The 21364-nt window shown below is 50.8% G+C and overlaps 1 protein-coding gene across 1 annotated transcript in view; it reads right to left on the bottom strand.

Annotated features, from left to right (window-relative positions):
* The window catches only part of LOC126470397 (elongation of very long chain fatty acids protein-like), a 233699-nt gene that overhangs the window by 81100 nt on the left and 131235 nt on the right, over nucleotides 1–21364 (bottom strand). The window contains exon 3 of the mRNA XM_050098240.1: nucleotides 16203–16393. Coding sequence (XP_049954197.1) covers nucleotides 16203–16393 — 191 coding nt within the window. The remainder of the gene's footprint in view (nucleotides 1–16202; nucleotides 16394–21364) is intronic.

The following is a 21364-nucleotide window of genomic DNA, read 5'->3' as shown; positions in this document are numbered from 1 at the left end:
CCCTGGAGGGAAAGCGACATTCTTTTCACGAAACCCTAGTGAGAAAATTTAGAAAAGCGGCATCTGAAGCAGACTGCAGAACGATTCTACTGCCGCCAATGTACATTTCACGCAACGACGGCGAAGATAAAGTAGCGCTCGTAGAGAGGCATATAGACTGTTTACCCCACGTTCTGGTGGCGAGTGGAACAGAAAAGGAAATGTGTAGTAGTTGTACGAGGCACACTCAACCACACACCATATGCTAGCTTGTTGAGTCACCACCACCACCACCACCACCACCACCACCACCACCACCACCACCACCACCACCACCACCTCTCCCCCCTTCTGCTCTCAAGATGAAAAGTGCGAAGTTTCACCGTGGTTCTGGTCCACTTTAAACTGTATGTCGTCCTACAATTGGCTGGTTATATCAGAACAGATAACCATCTAGAGAAGGCAAGTATGCGCCACCTTTAATACGGTAAGACCTTTGATAGCAAAGGACTGTAGTGTTCAACCTTTGGTAGACAACAGTTCTACTAAGGAAGTAAAATTCGAATTACACATGGTCGTAATTGTTCTCAGCCCTTAACGACATTGGCCGGTCGAAGTGGCCGTGCGGTTCTAGGCCCTACAGTCTGGAACCGAGCAACCGCTACGGTCGCAGGTTCGAATCCTGCCTCGGGCATGGATGTGTGTGATGTCGTTAGGTTAGTTAGGTTTAATTAGTTCTAAGTTCTAAGCCACTGACGACCTCAGAAGCTAAGTCGCATAGTGCTCAGAACCATTTGAACCTTAACGACATTCAAATTTTGTGCCATGCCGGAAATAATTCTGCTCTATAGTTCCGCTATCCGAGCATACCCAGAAGTCCGAAACAAAACTTCATCCTGCACCTGTCCTCTCCAGTTATTCCAGTTCAGCATGGAAGACAAGGCCACGGATTCCGTTGTTAGAATTCCTCCCTGGTACGTAAGTCTAGAGTATCACTAATTAGCGTAGCTTACTGAACTGACTATCGAAGAAAGATTCTGCTGAGTTTTCTTAGGCTAATTACTACAAAACATCACATTTTACAGCCACTAGGAAATCTAGTTTTCCTTCTCCGTGCTCCTTTATCATCAGTATTTAAGCAAAAGTTGGACTGAATCGCTAGCACAATTTTATCGGCAATCGCAGGAGCAACGGAGCATTGCATGTTTTCGAAAGAGGAAAAGTTGTTTCAGTTGGTGGAGTGTTTCGGAGTACAGATTGACAGTCTGCCATACATATGTTACATTAGCATGCTGTAGAGTTATTTTAAGTGGTCTATGTTCTCTTATGATTTTTTTTACTGACTAAACTCTTCTGTAGGAATCAATACAGGTTTCACAAGCTCCTATCCGATGGTGCGAAATCCAGCACGTTTAGTTCTCGAACTGCAGAAGATTACACTGAGTGGCACCTAAGCTGTTGCCCTGTTCCTCTACTCCGGGAAACAAAGTGACAGTTCACCAGTCTAATCCAGGAAACAATACGTGGTTGACGGAATGTTAGGGCAGGGAAGCGTTTGGTTTGAAGATTTCTTTGAAATCAAACTCAGTACGGCCTCCACAATAGCGGAGGTGAAGTCAGAAGGGGAACTAGCATTGCGCATGCTTTGAGATCTCTGGCGAACATCATTATTAGCGATATAAATAAACTAAGTGAGGACATGCTGCATGTGAATGTAGTTCATTAGCTGCTTGTCAGTTTACAAGCAGTCAACAATGGTTTGGGGAAAAAGGAAACCTGAGCAGTTACAACAGCCCACTTGATTCCATATCGTCGTAAGTTGGTTTCCGTAATCCAGCATTGCAGTTGTTCGCCACGGAAACAATTGCCTTCTGATAACGAGTTGCTGTTATTGTCCCAATTGCAAGTCCCCTTGGCGACTTGAAACTAAGACGCGTAAATGAAAGCATACAGCTCAACGTTGAGCTGTGGACGTACCTTTGAACGTATGGTTGCCAGAGACAAACATTTGAACGTCCCTGGCACACTTTAGTTCCTACCAGGGACACGATTCTCTGGTGTGGCAGCAATGTCAACTTCCTAAATTAAGTGTGTTTGTTATGCTCTCTTCCTTTGCATACAAATTGCGTGAACGCATGGAACTGCGTGACAGTCTTGTGTGTATTCTACCCATTGGGAGACTCGCGGGTAAATTCATTATTATGTCGTCATCCTATGTCCAGAACGTGAGGAAGAGACCAGAGAAAAACATTTTATGTTTACTATGGGGATCTCTATACTCACTGCAAGCCTTTCATAATGACCTTACCCTGAGAGTTCGTAGTGCCTTCTGCAAGGTGAACCAGAAATCAACCTACAGAATTTCTGAATGTCTAGAGGGAGATTATCCAAGCATCTTGATAAATGTGACCCGGGGTTTTCGGTGGCTCGTTACAGATTAACGGTATTACCCTTTGATTTCTTAGCTCTTTCTACCATTAATCTGTACTGCAATGAAAGTCTGTACACAACAATGCAACTGTGTACGGTATGTGCTGCGCGTTTTTTTCTTTTCGGACATAAACTTATTCCATTCATTTCCCGTACTTGCCGTTGGGAGCAGTTATGCTCACTTTATTCTCCACGTCATGCTTGTATTCAGTACTACTCCGTTCTTGTCGTATTAGTTTTTCAGTCAGTGTTCGTTGTACATTGGGCCGCCTCTGTAGCTGACTTGTCAGCGTGGATGACTACCATACGTACTACCCGATACAACCAAATCATCATCATCATCATCATCATCATCATCATCATCATCATCATCATCATCATCATCTTCTTCGTGGGAGGAATGGACCGGGTTGCACTCAGCCTCGTGATGGCAACTGAGAAACTACTTGAATAAGACAGTGGCTCCAAAGTCGGCTACATGGTCGGGAGAACGGTGTGCTGACCACATGCCCCTCCATTGCCGCATCCCCATGGCGCCTAAAGGAAGAGGATTACACTGCGATCGGTCGATGTCCTTTGGGTCTAGACGACGAACTCGTTCGTTTTAAGGTAACAGTGATACACAACCGTATAGACAGGTTTACTAATGAAGCGTTGGTCGATACGGACATCGTATTAGTTCACTGAATGCAATGGAAGAGCGGTTGTGTTAATTAGGGGCTCCGTAACCAGAAAGTGATTTTGCATCTTAGCTTTGGCTTTGACCACTGCGTCGATCAACCCCGCTGCGCCCATTATCTAAATCGAGAAAAAACAATGCTTTCCATCTCTCAAGATCTTGTATCTCTAATTTACTACCTTTTTTGCAATTTCTTCAATTTTGATCTCCAGATAACAACCAATAAATAATGACCGTGTCTGCTCCTTGAAATATTTTGGGTCTTAAAACCTGGTTTTAGGGCCTCTGTGTTACCATTATGAAATCTATTAGGAATCTTCTGGTGCTTCCTGTCTTATCCTACACAACCTTTTTTCACGATTCTTAAATCAAGTGTGTACGCTGGTGTCCAAAATTAAAGCAACAAAGTGCTAGTTCACCGTCCTGTGTCTAATTAACGATATAATCATACAAGCTGTCAACAGATTTAGTTACGACCGTCTTCTGAAAGGAACGGACGACCGTCCCAGCAATGACGTTCAGGGCACTTAATCTGGGTAGTGTTTGCAGGGTACTCCCACATCGACAATCGCTGTGTACACAGTCACAGACGGTGCAGCATGGCAGAGAGGAGACCCCTACAGACACTGCTGTGGAGGACCATAGGAAGAATGGAAACAGGACGGTCGCAAACAGTTTAGAGAGACCGAAACTATCCCGGAGACCAGGACAGGACCGACCACGTACGACATCAGAAAGAGTGGACCGTTAAGGGCACGACGGTACCGCTCTACTACTGCACTGCAATGGGCATTTGACCTCGCAGCATCCCCGGTGTACAGAAGGCTTCATCAGAATGGTCATTGTTGTTGGAGACCTGCTGTCTGTCTACCTCTGGCGTGTCTTCGCAGAAGGGAACGTCTAGAGTGGAGCCGTCAACATGTCACCTGAACGGTAGAACGGTGGGCCAATGTTCTTTTCACATATGAGTCCCAATTTGGTCTGTAGAGTAATTCTCGACCGATTCGCATCTGGAGGTCACGTGGAACATGATTTCGGGACGCCAACATCGTGGAAAAATATCGATATCGAGGAGGATCCCTAATGGTATGGTCAGGGACTATGTTGACCACACGAACACTTCTACATGAGACTGTACAGGTGAATATGCTGTCAGGTAACGTGAAAATATCTTGGAATCTCATGCGCGGTTGTTGCGAGGTGCTGTGGGCCTAGACTTCGTATTGATTGACGATAATGCTCGACCTCAAAGCACGGGTGGTTGATATTTTTGGAAACGGCGTGGCCTGCTCGCCCTCCGGACTTTAATCCCATAGAGAATGTCTGGAATGCACTAAGGAGACGGGTTGCGTGACACCAGTATCCCCCAACCACTCTCCAAGATTTATTAGCCGTTCTGCAGGAAGAATGGACGTTATTGCCTCAACAGGAGATTGAAAGTATCATTCATAGCATGTTGTCAGGCCTATATTGCTGCCAAAGGTGGTCACACCCCATACTGAGCACCTTAACCAGTTGTCAGAATGTTTTTTTTTTTTTTTTTTTTTTTTTTGTTGGGGTTTAAGGACGCTCAACTACTGAGGTCATTAGCGCCCAGTCACAATCGTTAGAGCACATAGAATCTAGTAAAACTCAAGGGGAGGGGGGGACACCAGAAAGTCCTTACAAAGATGCAGATAAAATAAGTAAAAGAGTTAGATGTCTGTGGACAAGCCAGTCAAAGTTATAAAACGCAGAACACGAGCAACTGCTCGAGCGTCATCAGCTAAAATATCCGGTAAAGTAGATGGCAGGGACAGGACAACACGAGATTGACTAAAGCGGGGACACGACAATAAAACATGGCACACGGTTAATGCTTGACCACAAGGAAACTGCGGGCTGGGTCACTGGAGAGCAGGTAGCGGTGGCTAAACCGGCAATGTCCAATCCGCAACCTGGTCAGAAGGACCACCTCTCGCCGAGATGGTCGGGAGGAGGTTGTCCAAGCAGTTGGGAGTGGTTATACTGCCTGGAGATTGTTTCCTTGGAGGGATGATCAAGCATCAGACCACAACGACACAATCCTCTTACAAACATCCCCACGAACGTCAGATGACGGGACACAATCGGAGGCTGGCCGAGGCAGGAGGACTGCAGCCTTGGCTGCAGCATCAGCAGCCTCATTCCCAGGCACTCCAAGTCCGGGAACCCAGAGAAAGCTGACAGGAGAACCATTATCAGCGAAAGAATGGAGGGACTGCTGTATCCGTTGAATCAAGGGATGGACCGGATAGGGAGCTCCAAGGCTCTGAAGAGCACTGAGTGAGTCAGAGCAGAGTACATACGATGAATGGCGGTGGCGGCGGGCATACTGAACGGCCTGATGGAGAGCAAAAAGCTCGGCCATAAAGCTCGAACATTGGTCGAGGAGCCGGTATTTAAAGGTGGCGGCCCCGACGACAAACGCACAGCCGACACCATCGTCAGTTTTGGAGCCATCGGTGTAAATAAAGGTGTGACCGGCAAGTCGAGCACGAAGTTCGACAAACCGTGAGCAATACACTGCAGCCGGAGTACCCTCCTTCGGGAGTGAGCTGAGGTCGAGATAAATACGAACCGGAGCCTGGAGCCAAGGTGGTGTCGGGCTCTCACCCTCTCTGAAGGTGGTAGGGAGGGCAAAATCCAATTGTCGAAGCAGGCGACGGAAGCGGACTCCGGGGGGCAGCACGGCAGACACATAAAACCCGTACTGACGGTCGAGAGAATCGGCGAAGAAGGACTGATGAGAGGGGTGGTCGGGCATTGACAACAGCCGGCAGGCATACCAACACATCAGTATGTCGCGCCGGTAGGTCAATGGTAATTCTGCAGCTTCAGCATAAAGACTCTCGACAGGACTAGTGTAGAAGGCTCCGGTCGCAAGACATAACCCCCGATGGTGGATGGAGTTGAGACGGCGTAAGAGGGATGGCCGAGCAGACGAGTAGACGAGCTCCCATAATCCAGCTTCGGTCGGACTATGGACCGATACAAGTGAAGCAGGACAGTGCGATCCGCTCCCCAAGATGAACCACTAAGAACTCTGAGGACATTAAGGGAACGTGTACAACGGGCCGCCAAATAAGAGACGTGCAGAGACCAAAGTTTCCTGTCCAATGTGAGCCCTAGAAACTTAGTTGTTTCCACGAATGGGAGAACGGGACTGAGATGTAAGGATGGCGGAAGGAACGCTTTATATCGCCAAAAGTTGATACAAACGTCTTCTCTTCAGATAACCAGAAGCCATTTGCCACGCTCCATGAGTATAGGCAGTCTAGACAACGCTGAAGGCAGCGCTCCAGGAGGCATGTTCTCTGGGCATTGCAGTAGATCGCGAAGTCATCGACAAAGAGGGAGCCTGAGACATTAGGTGGAATACAATCCATAATTGGATTGATCGCGATGGCAAAAAGGGCTACGCTCAAGACGGAGCCCTGAGGCACTCCGTTCTCCTGGAGGAAGACGTCGGACAATACGGAACCCACACGTACCCTAAACTTTCGATCTGTTACAAAGGAATCAATAAAAAGGGGCAGGCTACCGCGTAGGCCCCACCTGTGCATAGTGCGGAGGATACCTCCTCTCCAACAGGTCTCATAAGCCTTCTCCAAATCGAAGAACATGGCTACCGTTTGGCGCCTTCGCAAAAAGTTGTTCATGATGAATGTCGACAAGGTCACAAGGTGGTCAACAGCGGAATGGCGGCGACGAAAGCCGCATTGGACATTGGTAAGTAGCCATCGAGATTCAAGAATCCAGACTAACCGAGCATTAACCATGTGCTCCATCACCTTACAGACACAGCTTGTAAGAGAAATGGGGCGTTAACTAGGAGGAAGGTGTCTATCCTTCCCTGGTTTGGGTACAGGAACAACGACGGCGTCACGCAAACGCATAGGACCTGACCTTCGGTCCAGACGCGATTGTAGGTACGAAGAAGGAAGCTTTTGCCCGCCGGAGAAAGGTGTGTCAGCATCTGAACGTGAATGGCATCTGGCCCCGGAGCAGATGACTGGGACAGTGCAAGCGCACGTTCGAGTTCCCGCATAGTAAAGGGGGCATTGCAAGTTTCCAGATTCAGCGAGTGGAAGGAAGGTCGCCGAGCCTCATCTGCCTCTTTCCTGGGAAGGAAGGCAGGGTGGTAATGGGTGGAGCTTGAAACCTCCTCGAAAAAGCGGCCGAAGGCGTTGGAGACAGCCACAGGATCAACAAGGACCTCATTACCTGAGGTCAGGCCAGGTACCGAGGAGTGGGTCTTAATGCCCGACAGCCCGCGCAGGCCACCCCAAACGACGGAAGAGGGAGTAAAACTGTTAAAGGAGCTGGTGAAAGAGGCCCAACAAGCTTTTTTGCTGTCTTTGATGACTCTACGGCATTGCGCTCTGAGTCGTTTGTATCCAATACAATTCGCCAACGTAGGATGGCGGCGAAAGGTGCGTAAAGCACGTCGTCGAGCACGGATAGCGTCTCGACAAGCCTCGTTCCACCAGGGGACGGAAACGCAACGTGAAGAAGAGGTAGTACGAGGAATGGAACGTTCGGCAGCATTGATAACAGCCGTGAGGTATTCGACCTGTCACAACTGAGAAAATCGTGGTCCAGAAAGGTCGCCAGGGAGGAGTAAAGTCCCCAGTCAGCTTTCGGTATGTTCCAGCTCGAAGGACGTGGGGATGGGGTGTGGTGCAGGATACGAACGACACAGGGGAAGTGGTCGTTCGAATAGGTGTCAGAAAGGACATACCACTCGAACCGACGGGCAAGAGTGGTAGAACAGATCGAGAGGTCCAAGTGGGAGTAGGTATGAGTAGAGATCGAGAGGAAAATCGGGGCGCCAGTATTGAGGCAGACAAGATTAAGATGGTTGAAGACATCCGCCAAGAGTGAGCCTCTTTGACAGGATGCAGGAGAGCCCAACGGGAATGATGAGCATTGAAGTCGCCAAACAATAAAAACGGCGGAGGAAGCTGAACAATCAGGTGCATCATGTCAGCCCGACTAACTGCGGATGACGATGGAGTGTAGATGGTACAAACTGAAAAAGTAAAGGCAGGAAGAGTAATATGGACAGCTATTGCATGGAGTGGGGTGGTCAATGGGATGGGATGGTAATAGACATCGTCCCGAACGAGCAACATGAGCCCACCATGAGCTGGGATACCGTCCACAGGGGTGAGGTCATACCGCTCCGAGGTATAGTGGGTAAAGGCAATACGGTCAGTCGGGCGCAACTTGGTTTCCTGGAGACCAAGGACGAGCGGACAGTGCAGGTGGAGGAGCAGTTGTAATTCCTCCCGATTAGATCGAATACCTCTTATGTTCCAACGTTACAAGGCCATCGCTAGTCAAAAAAGAGGGGGAACGAGATGGGGGAAGAGCTGGTCTTCTCGACGGCCGCTTAGGGCCAGGTTTCGAGGGAACAACGCTACAACCGGTGGGAGACGGATCCTTTTCCATCGAGTCGTCGCCAGCTGCAGCCGCTGTCCCTGGTTGTGTATGAGGGACAGCATCATTTGCCGACGAGAGGCCAGCTGAGCGCCTGGCAGCAGAGCGTCCCGGAGAAACTGAGGACGGCAGGGAGCAGCGACTCACGGATGGAGCATCAGACGAAACGCGCTGGGGTGGGGAGGTGGATAGAGACTTCTTGGAGGCCTTCTTGGAAGTCCGAGGAGGCACAGGGATGGTGGGCTGGACCTGAAGAAGGTCCTCAACGCGCGGGGTCCGTTTTGGAACGCCGGACCTCAGAAGTTGGGGTCCGGAATGTTTCCCCAATGGTCGCCTGAGAAGAGGATCGCTTCTCAGGTGGCGGGGGGGGGGGGAGGAGGAGGAGGAGGAGGAGGAGGAGGAGGAGGAGGAGGAGGAGGAGGAGGTGGAGGAGGAGGAGGAGGAGGAGGAGGAAGGGTGGCCCCTGGAGCAGAGGGGGCGGGGGCCACAGGGGAGGAGGATTCGGAAGGGAGGGATTTGGGAGGCGGAGGCAGAGACCTCGGATGGGGGGAGGAGGCAGGGGGGGACAGGATAGGGGTGAGGATACCGCGGAAAGAGTGGATACAACTGAGGCAAACGAAGTGGTCAACGGCACGGGATGGAGGCGGTCATACTTCTTCCTGGCCTCAGAATAAAAGAGCCTATCCAAAGTTTTGAGTTCTTGTATCTTCTTCTCCTTCTGATATGCGGGGCAGTCTGAGGATCTAGGTGAGTGGATGTCAGGACAATTAACGCACCGAGGTGGTGGGGTGCATGTATGTTCTTCACGAAGAGGACATCCACAATCGCCACAAAGGGGCTCAGCCTCACACCGTGACGACATGTGCCCAAAGCGCAAACACCGAAAACAGCGCATAGGAGGCGGGACGTAAGGTCGCACGTCGCACCGGTAGCACATCACCTTTACCTTCTCCAGGAGAACGTCCCCTCGAAGGCGCGCATAAAGTCCCCAGTGTCGATGCGACGGTCTTTGGGGCCGCGCTGGACTCGCCGGACGAAATGCACGCCTCGGCGTTCCAGGTTGGCCCTGAGCTACTCATCAGATTGCAGCAGGAGGTCCCGATGAAAAATAACCCCCTGCGTCCTATTTAGTGACAGATGCGGGACAATGGACACTGGGATGTCCCCTAGGCTGTCGCACGCCTTGAGCGCCGCCGACAGTGTGGCGGAGGTGGTCTTGATAAGAACGGACCCCTAATGCATCTTACTGAGAGCCTCGATTTCCCCGAAGATGTCCTCAATGTGCTGAACAAAGAACATGGGCTTGGAGGTGGCGAACGTCCCCCCATCGGTTCGAGAACATACCAAATAGTGGGGGAAGTACTTCGCCCCAAGCAGGCGGGCCTGTCCCTCCTCCCAGGGAGTGGCCAAGGGGGAAAGGGCAGGAGAACCAGAACTAGAAACAGTACCTTTCCTTTTGAAAGACTCGGCCGCAGAGCGACCTGATACGTGTTGACGTTTCATCTGCGAAACGTCTGCCCCGATACCACCCACTCCGACCAGGGGCTCTCCCCACGGGCGCCACCCAGCCTCAGCAAGGGCCACCTGGCAGGATGATCGTTGCCGGGATTCCTGATGACCCAAGGAGACGGGCATCTACTCCTTGGCCGACGTGGAGAGGGTGCAGCTCAGGTATTGGCAGTACGATCCCTGTGTTGTCAGGGGGCTACAACCTTGAGGGTACATGACGACCCCACCAGAACGGGCTGGCTACCGTGCTGGATTTCTGGTGCCATGGAAAGTCCATCATGATCGTAGGTGCAGATGGGGAAGCACTATGGGCGTAACTTGTACAACCCATCAGGCGTTTAGGCCCAATTTGAGGAATAGTGGGTATGGTGACAACGCCGGTACAATGCTGAGTGCCAAGGTCTTAGTGCACTGAGGACCAGTGGTACACCACGTAAGGCGTCCTTCCCCAAAAGGCTCGTACTTCTGTAGAAGTTTGAAAAATGGAGGTCAAACCCCAAAGGGGACCATCACATGGAAGGCCGAAACAGTTGAAACTCCTTTTAGTCGCCTCTTACGGCAGGCAGGAATACCTCGGGCCTATTCTTACCCCGGACCCGCAGGGGGGCAGGTGGCGGTGGCTAAACCGGCAATGGCCAATCCGCAACCTGGTCAGAAGGACCTCTTCTCGCCGAGATAGTCGGGAGGAGGTTGTCCAAGCAGTTGGGAGCGGTTCTACTGCCCGGAGCTTGTTTCCTTGAAGGGATGACCACGCATCCCACCACAATGACACAAGCCTCTTACAAACAACCCCACGAACATCAGATGACGGGACACAATCGGAGGCTGGCCGAGGCAGGAGGACTGCAGCCTTGGCTGCAGCATCAGCAGCCTCATTCCCAGGCACTCCCACATGGCCCGGAACACAGAGAAAGCTGACAGGAGAACCATTATCAGCGAAAGAATGGAGGGACTGCTGTATCCGTTGAATCAAGGGACGGACCGGATAAGGAGCTCCAAGGCTCTGAGGAGCACTGAGTGAGTCAGAGCAGAGTACATACGATGAATGGCGGTGGCGGCGGGCATACTGAACGGCCTGATGGAGAGCGAAAAGCTGCGCCGTAAAGCTGGAACATTGGTCGAGGAGCCGGTATTTAAAGGTGGCAGCCCCGACGACAAACGCACAGCCGACACCATCGTCAGTTTTGGAGCCATCGGTGTAAATAAAGGTGTGACCGGCAAGTCGAGCACGAAGTTCGACAAACTGTGAGCAATACACTGCAGCCAGAGTACCCTCCTTCGGGAGTGAGCTGAGGTCGAGATAAATATGAACCGGAGCCTGGAGCCAAGGTGGTGTCGGGCTCTCACCCTCTCTGAAGGTGGTAGGGAGGGCAAAATCCAATTGTTGAAGCAGGCGACGGAAGTGGACTCCAGGGGGCAGCAGGGCAGACACATACAACCCATACTGACGGTAGAGAGAATCGGCGAAGAAGGACTGATAAGAGGGGTGGTCGGGCATTGACAACAGCCGGCAGGCATACCGACACAGCAGTAAGTCGCGCCGGTAGGTCAATGGTAATTCGGCAGCTTCAGCATAAAGACTCTCAACGGGACTAGTGTAGAAGGCTCCGGTCGCAAGACATAACCCCCGATGGTGGATGGAGTTGAGACGGCGTAAGAGGGATGGCCGAGCAGACGAGTAGACGAGGCTCCCATAATACAGCTTCGATCGGACTATGGACCAATACAAGTGAAGCAGGACGGTGCGATCCGCTCCCCAAGATGAACCACTAAGAACTCTGAGGACATTAAGGGAACGTGTACAATGGGCCGCCAAATAAGAGATGTGCGGAGACCAACAAAGTTTCCTGTCCAATGTGAGCCCTAGAAACTTAGTTGTTTCCACGAATGGGAGAACAACGGGAACGAGATGTAAGGATGGCGGAAGGAACGCTTTATATCGCCAAAAGTTGATACAAACCGTCTTCTCTTCAGAGAACCGGAAGCCATTTGCCATGCTCCATGAGTATAGGCTGTCTAGACAACGCTGAAGGTAGCGCTCCAGGAGGCATGTTCTCTGGGCACTGCAATAGATCGCGAAGTCATCGACAAAGAGAGAGCCTGAGACATTAGGTGGAATGCAATCCATAATTGGATTGATCGCGATGGCAAAAAGGGCTACGCTCAAGGCGGAGCCCTGAGGCACTCCGTTCTCCTGGAGGAAGACGTCGGACAATACGGAATCAATAAAAAGGGGCAGGCGACCGCGTAGGCCCCACCTGTGCATAATGCGGAGGATACCTCCTCTCCAACAGGTATCATAAGCCTTCTCCAAATCGAAGAACATGGCTACCGTTTGGCGCCTTCGCAAAAAGTTGTTCATGATGAATGTCGACAAGGTCACAAGGTGGTCAACAGCAGAGAGGCGGCGACGAAAACCGCATTGGACATTGGTAAGTAGCCATTGAGATTCAAGAATCCTGACTAACCGAGCATTAATCATGCGCTCCATCTCCTTACAGACACAGCTTGTAAGAGAAATGGGGCGTTAACTAGAAGAAAGGTGTCTATCCTTCCCGGGTTTGGGTATAGGATCAACGACGGCGTCACGCTAACGCATGGGGACATGACCTTCGGTCCAGACGCGATTGTAGGTACGAAGAAGGAAGCTTTTGCCCGCCGGAGAAAGGTGTGTCAGCATCTGATGTGAATGGCATCTGGGCCTGGAGCAGAGAACCGGGACAGTGCAAGCGCACGTTCGAGTTCCCGCATAGTAAAGGGGGCATTGCAAGTTTCCAGATTCAGCGAGTGGAAGGAAGGTTGCCGAGCCTCTTCTGCCTCTTTCCTGGGAAGGAAGGCAGGGTGGTAATGGGCGGAGCTTGAAACCTCCGCGAAAAAGCGGCTGAAGGCGTTGGAGACAGCCACAGGATCAACAAGGACCTCATTACCTGAGGTCAGGCCAGGTACCGAGGAGTGGGTCTTAATGCCCGACAGCCCGCGCAGGCCACCCCAAACGACGGAAGAGGGAGTAAAACTGTTAAAGGAGCTGGTGAAAGAGGCCCAACAAGCTTTTTTGCTGTCTTTGATGACTCTACGGCATTGCGCTCCTAGTCGTTTGTATCCAATACAATTCGCCAACGTAGGATGGCGGCGAAAGGTGCGTAAAGCACGTCGTCGAGCACGGATAGCGTCTCGACAAGCCTCATTCCACCAGGGGACAGAAACGCAACGTGAAGAAGAGGTAGTACGAGGAATGGAACGTTCGGCAGCATTGATAACAGCCGTGAGGTATTCGACCTGACTGTCACAACTGAGAAAATCGTGGTCCAGAAAGGTCGCCAGGGAGGAGTAAAGTCCCCAGTCAGCTTTCGGTATGTTCCAGCTCTAAGGACGTGGGGATGGGGTGTGATGCAGGAGACGAATGACAGAGGGGAAGTGGTCGCTCGAATAGGTGTCAGAAAAGACATACCACTCGAACCGACGAGCAAGAGTGGTAGAACAGATCGAGAGGTCCAAGTGGGAGTAGGTATGAGTAGAGATCGAGAGGAAAGTCGGGGCGCCAGTATTGAGGCAGACAAGATTGAGATGGTTGAAGACATCCGCCAAGAGGGGGCCTCTTTGACAGGATGCAGGAGAGCCCCAAAGGGGATAGTGGGCATTAAAGTCGCCAAACAATGAAAACGGCGGAGGAAGCTGAACAATCAGGTGCATCATGTCAGCCCGACTAACTGCGGATGACTATGGAGTGTAGACGGTACAAACTGTAAAAGTGAAGGCAGAAAGAGTAATATGGACAGCTATGGCTTGGAGTGGGGTGGTCAATGGGATGGGATGGTAATAGACATCGTCCCGAACGAGCAACATGAGCCCACCATGAGCTGGGATACCGTCCACAGGGGTGAGGTCATACTGCTCCGAGGTATAGTGGGTAAAGGCAATACAGTCAGTTGGGCGCAACTTGGTTTCCTGGAGACCAAGGACGAGAGGACAGTGCAGGCGGAGGAGCAGTCGTAATTCCTCCCGATTAGATCGAATACCTCTTATGTTCCAATGTTACAAGGCCATTGCTAGTCAGAAAAAAGGGGGGAACGAGACAGGGGAAGAACTGGTCACCTCGACCGCCGTGGAGGGCCAGGTTTCGAGGGAACAACGCTACAACCGGCGGGAGAAGGATCCTGTTCCATCGAGTCGTCGCCAGCTGCGGCCGCTGTCCCGGGTTGCGTAGGAGGGGCATCATCATTTGCCGACGAGAGGCCAGCTGAGCGCCTGGCAGCAGAGTGTCCCGGCGAAACTGAGGACGGCCGGGAGCAGCGACTCACGGACAAAGCGTCAGACGAATCGCGCCGGGGTGGAGAAGGGGATAGAGACTACTTCTTGGAGGCCTTCTTGGAAGTCCGAGGAGGCACAGGGATAGTGGGCTGGACCCGAAGATGGTCCTCACGCACGGGGTCCGTTTTGGAAAGCCGGACCTCGGAAGCCGGGTTCCGGAACGTTTCCCCGATGGACGCCTGAGAAGAGGATCGCTTCTCAGGCGGTGGAGTGGGAGGAGGAAGAAGGGTGGCCCCTGGGGCAGAGGGGGCGTTGGCCGCAGGGGAGGAGGATTTGGAAGGGAGGGATTTGGGAGGCGGAGGCATAGACCCCGGATGGGGGGAGGAGGTGGAGGGGGGGACAGGATAGGGGTGAGGATACTGCGGAAGGAGTGGACACGACTGAGGCAAACGAAGTTGTCAACGTCACGTGATGGAGGCGGTCATACTTCTTCCTGGCCTCAGAATAAGAGAGACGATCCAAAGTTTTGAGTTATTGAATCTTCTTCTCCTTATCAGAAGGGGTGTGTGTGTGTGTGTGTGTGTGTGTGTGTGTGTGTGTGTGTGTGTGTGTGTGGGTGGGTGCGGGCGCGCGCGCGCAAATCCGTTGAGTTGAAAAAACTGGGAACATTTTTGTCTACCGTTATGCATGTTGCAGTGGATTACTTTGTGTATTCTTTACATTGTTTCTATGTTACTATCACCTGTTTATACTGTTTTGTGGCCATCCTTTCCCCCATTCCGTGTTGTACTTTTTCCTTTTCCTAGAGTCAAATTCCAGTATCCCCACCACAAATTCTGATCTCCTGTAACTATCTGAATAATTTCTTTTATCTGATCATACGTTCCTCTAGTCTTTCAATCCGCGGGTATAGCTGCCATAAACTTTTACACTGCGGTGGTTGTTGATTGCATGACTATTTTCGTGACGATGATCGCGGTTTTCCACTGTAGTTCCCCTTCATTCCTATTTTATTGTTCATTATTAAACCTCTCCTCATGAACCCTATTTGATTTTGTATTGGCAATCAAGTATCCATGCAACCACAAATAATAATCCTTCCTGCCATCGCACTTCACTAATTCCCACTACTTATTTTATGCTATCCATTTACTAGAGTTCTCTAACCAACCTACGCCATAAAAGGTGTCTAGCATTCCTCGCTTCAACCTGTCAAATTCCAGATTTGCTTTCCCTGATGACTTCTTCCAGACTAGTCCTCGCCATTAGATCCGAATGGGGGGACTAGTTTACTTCCGGAATATTTTATCCCAAGATGCCATAATTAAACCATGCAGTAGAGCTGCATATCCTCGAGAAATGTAACGGGTTTAGTTGTTTAGTTCCCACTGAGTTCAGTCATACGCAGTATCAACATAACGAGGCCGTTTTCGTTAACGTGACAAGACCAGATCAGTCAATTACCCAGACTGTTACTCCTGAAACTACGGAAAAATGCTGTTCCTCCTTTTCAGGAACCAGATGTTAATGTGGCCTCTCCGGAGATGTGATTGCAGTCACGATGTGGCTACCGTATCACTGTGGTACAGAAACCACGCTAATTGCAGAAAGATAAAATCTGTGACACTGTAGGTAATTCATTTTAGCACGCGACCGTCTTAACGTGGCTCCCTATCTCACGTGTTGCGGTAGTGACTCTGGGACGTCCCCTTCATCATTCACATCCACATTCTCCTCCTCGTCCTGCCCGCCCTCCACCCATCCCCCATCCAAAAGACTGCTGCTGTTTGTCGTTCTCACCTGATTTAACGCCGGATACAGTCTTCGGAGTTGAATCATTTTCGTTTCTGTCAGACTAGCATTTAGGTACCTGGAAATCGGCGCTGATACTCACCTCGTAGAAGAGCCACATGCTGAAGAAGACCTGCGCCAGGTTGTACAGCACGAGTGGGACTTTGAGCTGCATCGCTTTGCGGTCGCGCATGAGTCTCGGCCCCACCACCTTGGCGATGTAGGCGTAGCTCACGCATATCAGCAGCGTAGGCAGCGGACCCGACATCAACGGCCAGTCCTTGACGCGCTGGTCTGCAACCACAGCACACAGTACACTCATTGTAGCGCTCTGCGACACACACACACACACACACACACACAAGAGATCTACATCTGCACATAGCCAGCTTGGAAATAGAATTGTTGGTAAGCCTTCGTGTTCGCGATCTTTCTGATTTTACCTTGAAGGTTCTTTCATGAGAGAAACGCAGGAGCATCCAGTAAGTTGACTAATCCTCCTACGGTTTCTCCCTCTAAATTTTAACAGTGAACGATGCCGTAGTGTACAATGCCTCCCTTGTAGCACCTGTCACTGGAGTTTATGAGCGTCTCCGTCAAGCATTTGCTCTTATTAAACGAATCTCTCACGAAACATGCTGCTCTTCTTTGGATCCTGTATTATTTAAATCAGTCTGAAAAGGCACAGTCTGAAGTCCAATATTCAAGCATCGGATGACCGAGGGTTTTGTGAGCTGCCTTTCGTGGGCAGACTACACCACCTATCAGTCACATTCAGGGATCTGCCTTTTCTGCGATTAGTTTTATGTGGTCGTTCCACTTTAAACCACTCCATAAGCATACTCTAAGATACTTTACGAACTTGATCGCTGCTTGCGATTGTTCTGCGATGGTGTGACCATATAACAAGGGTCATTTTCGTGTCTCTATACAAAATACGTTGCATTTGTTTGTTGTGAGGCTTAACTGCCAGTTTTTTTTGTTTTGGTTTTAGGGCGAAAAACTGCTATGGTCATTAGCGCCCGGTCTGTGACTTAGGAAAAGGTAAAAAACGAAAATTGAAACCAGCAGCAATGGGAAAAACTCAAAAAATTGGAGAAACTAAAAGGAGGAAAGCTTAAAAAACCACTAGAGAAAGTGGGTTGGTTGTCCGCAAAAAGAGCTTCAAATGACTGACGTCATCTCACTGGCACTAATAAACTCGAGAACGCGATCGGCCGAGCGCGTGTCATCTGCTAAAATGAACGATATTTCAGGCGACAGCTGTAGACGGGCGCGTAACGGAGTAAAATAGGGGTACTCAATTAAAAGGTGTCTTACCGTCCACAGCTGAGAGCAGTGGGGACAGAGTGGGGGAGGATCGCCGCTTAAAAGATGTCGATGGCTAAAAAGACAGTGCCCTATCCGGAGTCTAGTTAAAATTACCTCCTCCCGACGACGCGGTCGGGAGGAAGAGGTCCAAGCACAGGGAAGAGCTTTCACGTCCCGCAATTTATTATGGGAAAGTGTCGACCAATGTGCATTCCATAAAAGAACAACACGACGACATAAAACACTCCGTAGATCGGCGAAGGGAATCGTGCGAATAGCTGGCCGAAGAAGAGAAACTGCAGCCTTGGCCGCTATATCGGCCACCTCATTTCCACAGATGCCAACGTGTCCTGGGATCCAGAGGAACGCCACCGAGACGCCCCCCAAGTGGAGCAAGCGTAGGCAGTCCTGAATCCGGTGGACCAGAGGGTGGACAGGGTAGAGAGCTTGGAGACTGAGGAGAGAGCTGAGAGATTCTGAGCAGATAACATACTGTGTCCGCTGATGGCGACGGATGTAGTGGACAGCCTGGAGACCAGCGTAAAGCTCCGCAGTATAAACCGAACACTGGTCGGGAAGCCGAAATAGATTTGGGGTGTTGCCAACAATATAGGCACTCCCTACACCTAACGATGTTGTTGAGCCATCTGTGTAAATAAATGTGGCTTCCTTCATTTGTGCACATAGAGCAGAAAATGCTCGACGATAAACAAGTGAAGGGGTACCATCCTTGGGAAACTGACAAAGGTGACGGAGCAGGCAGGTCCGGGGACGGAACCAAGGCGGTGCTGTACCCCAAGTTGTCAAGAAAGTTTTAGGAAAGCGGAAGGAAAGAGAATGGAGCAGTTGACGGAAGCGGACTCCCGGTGGTAGTAGGGAGGAAGGGCGGCCTGCATACCCTAAATCCAAGGAGGCGTCGGAAAAAATGTCATGGGCCGGATTAGCAGGCATGGAAGACAAATACGACTTACGACAGCTCGCCGATTGGACAGCGGAGGTTCAGCAGTCTCAGCATAAAGGCTTTCCACAGGGCTGGTGTAAAAAGCTCGAGACACTAAACGTAATCCACGGTGGTGGATAGAGTCGAGACGCCGAAGAATAGACGGCTGAGCAGAGGAGTAGACTATGCTTCCACAGTCCAATTTCGAGCGCACTAAGGCGCGATAGAGGCGGAGAAGGACAGCTCGGTCCGCTCCCCAGGAGGTACCATTCAGGACACGGAGGGTGTTGAGGGATCACAGACAGCGAGCCAAAAGATAGGAAACGTGGGAGGACCAGCACAGTTTTCTGTCAAACATAAGACCCAAGAACTTAGCGACGTCTGAAAACGGAAGGTTGACGGGTCCTAGATGTAAGGAGGGTGGAAAAACGCCTTACGTCGCCAAAAATTAACACAAACGGTCTTAGTGGGAGAAAAGCGGAAGCCTGTTTCGATGCTCCAAGTGTGGAGGCGATCGAGACAGCCTTGAAGACGTCGTTCAAGAAGCCTGGTCCGTTGAGAGCTGTAGTAGATCGCAAAATCGTCCACAAAGAGGGAGCCCGAGACATCAGGAAGGAGACAATCCATAATTGGATTTATGGCAATGGCAAACAGTACAACACTCAGCACGGAGCCCTGGGGTACCCCGTTTTCTTGGGAGAAAGTACGGGAGAGAGTAGTGTTCACCCGCACTCTAAATGAGCGCTCTGCCATGAATTCGCGAAGAAAAAGGGGCAGCCGACCTCGAAAGCCCCAAGAGAACAGCGTGCTGTGGATGCCTGTCGTCCAGCAGGTATCGTATGCTCGCTTCAGATAAAAAAATATTGCTACTGTTTGGCGGTTCCGGAGAAAATTGTTCGTGATAGAAGTGGAGAGAGCAACAAGATGGTCAGCTGCAGAACTATGCTTTCGGAACCGCATTGGGCTGGTGTTAGACTGCGGGACTCCAGCCACCAAGCTAAACGGCAATTCACCGTACGCTCCAAAACCTTACATACGCGATTTTGAGAAGAGAAAGCAAAAGGTCGCACTTCCGCTGCACGTTTCTTCGGGAGAAACGCTGGCGGGTAATTTGAAGAGCTCGAAAACTCAGCAAAGTGTTGACCCAATGAGTTAGAAATTGCGACGGGGTCCACTAATGTATCATGCGTGACAGTGATCCCAGAGACTGGGGAGAAACTAGGCGCGCCTGATAACCGTCGAATCCGACTCCAAACTTCCGAGGAGGTAGTGAAGGTGTTAAAGGAGCTAGTAAAGAATATCCAGCTTGCCTTCTTGCTATCGCGGATGACGCGACGGCACCGCGCACGGAACTGCATATAGCGGATACAGTTGGCCAAAGTAGGATGGCGTCTGAAAACACGAAGAGCACGCCGCCGCTCCACCAAGGAACTGGGGGGCGGCGGGGCAATTCGGAGGTGCGAGGTATTGAACCTTCCGCAGCTGTAAGAATAACGTCTGTAATATGAGTGACCTCATCGTCGACGCTAGGAAAGTGACGGTCATTGAATGTGTCTAGAGACGAAAAAAGTGTCCAATCGGCTTGGGCAAACTTCCAGCGTCTCGGGCGCATATATGGCAGTTGTGGCTGCAATCTAAGGACACATGGAAAGTGGTCACTCGAGTGCGTATCAGCAAGGGCAAACCATTCGAAGCGCTGAGCTAGCGGAACAGTACCGACCGCAAGGTCCAAATGAGAGAAATTTTGTCGTGGAGGCAGACAATAATGTAGGGTCCCCAGTGTTGCGGCAAACAAGATCCGCTTAGTGTGATACGTCTATCAATAGTGAACCAGGCGGACAAGGATGTGGAGATCCCCAAAGCGGGTGGTGGGCATTGAAGTCCCCAACCAGCAAATAGAGGGTGTAGAAGCTGACCAAGAAGATGAAGGAGATCAGCTCGTGCCATTGGTGTGGACGATGGAATGTATACAGTACAAGGAGAAAAGGTATATCCAGAAAGGAAAAGACGGACAGCGACAGCTTGGAAGGAAGTGTTTAAGGGGATTGGGTGATAATGGAGAGCATCGTGGAGAAGAATCATGAGTCCTCCATGTGCGGGAGTGCCTTCGACAGAGGGGAGATCAAATCGGACTGACTGAAAATGGGGAAAACAAAGCGGTCGTGGGTATGGAGCTTTGTTTCCTGAAGACAGAAGATGACCGGCGAGTAGGATCGTAAGAGGATCGACAATTCATCCCGATTGGCTCGAATGCCGCGGATATTCAAATGGATAATGGACATAGGGTGGACAGAAAATGGAGGAATGTGACCAAGGTTGCCGTCAACTCAACGACTGCTCAGAGCTTGCGACCGACAGCATGGAATGGCATTCAGCCAAAGGGAGAAGATCCTGATCCATAGGTTGTTCAGGAGCAGCTCCTGCCACCAGCGATGGGCCGGTTGATCGGCCGCCAGCAGTGCGCCTTGGCGACACAGAAGATGGCCGAGGGCGATTTCCGCCAGGTGGTGCTGTAGATGAGAAACGCCATGGCAGAGGAGGAGAGGAACTGGGTTTCTTATTAGCCTTCTTGGAAACATCATGATTAGATGAAGGAGGAACCGATGGTTGTGAAGTTGGGGTACATAAAAAATCTTCACGAGTGTGCTCTTTTTTGGAAGTCCGGGTGTCTGACTTTTGGGCTCGAGATTTATCAGAACCCGATGAAGGGTGAGCCATAGATTGAGCAGGCGAAAGTGGGGAGGTTGAACGGACGATCTTTGCGCTGGCCGTTCTGACGACCGTGGCACTAAAGGTGAGATCACAAGTCTGTGTGGCCGCCTCCTTTATTGGCCGAGGAGAGGCAAGGACAGTGCTGTATTTTCCTGTCTGAGGCACGGTGGGCTGTCGACTGGCGAATAATTTTCGAGCAGCAAAGGTCGACACCTTTTCCTTCACTCTGATTTCTTGAATGAGCTTTTCGTCTTTAAAAATGGGGCAATCTCGAGAGGAAGCAGCGTGGTCACCCATACAGT

Source organism: Schistocerca serialis, chromosome 3 (genome assembly GCF_023864345.2).
Source record: "Schistocerca serialis cubense isolate TAMUIC-IGC-003099 chromosome 3, iqSchSeri2.2, whole genome shotgun sequence".
Classification (NCBI taxonomy): domain Eukaryota; kingdom Metazoa; phylum Arthropoda; class Insecta; order Orthoptera; family Acrididae; genus Schistocerca; species Schistocerca serialis.
This window is presented reverse-complemented; position numbering and strand designations above follow the sequence as displayed.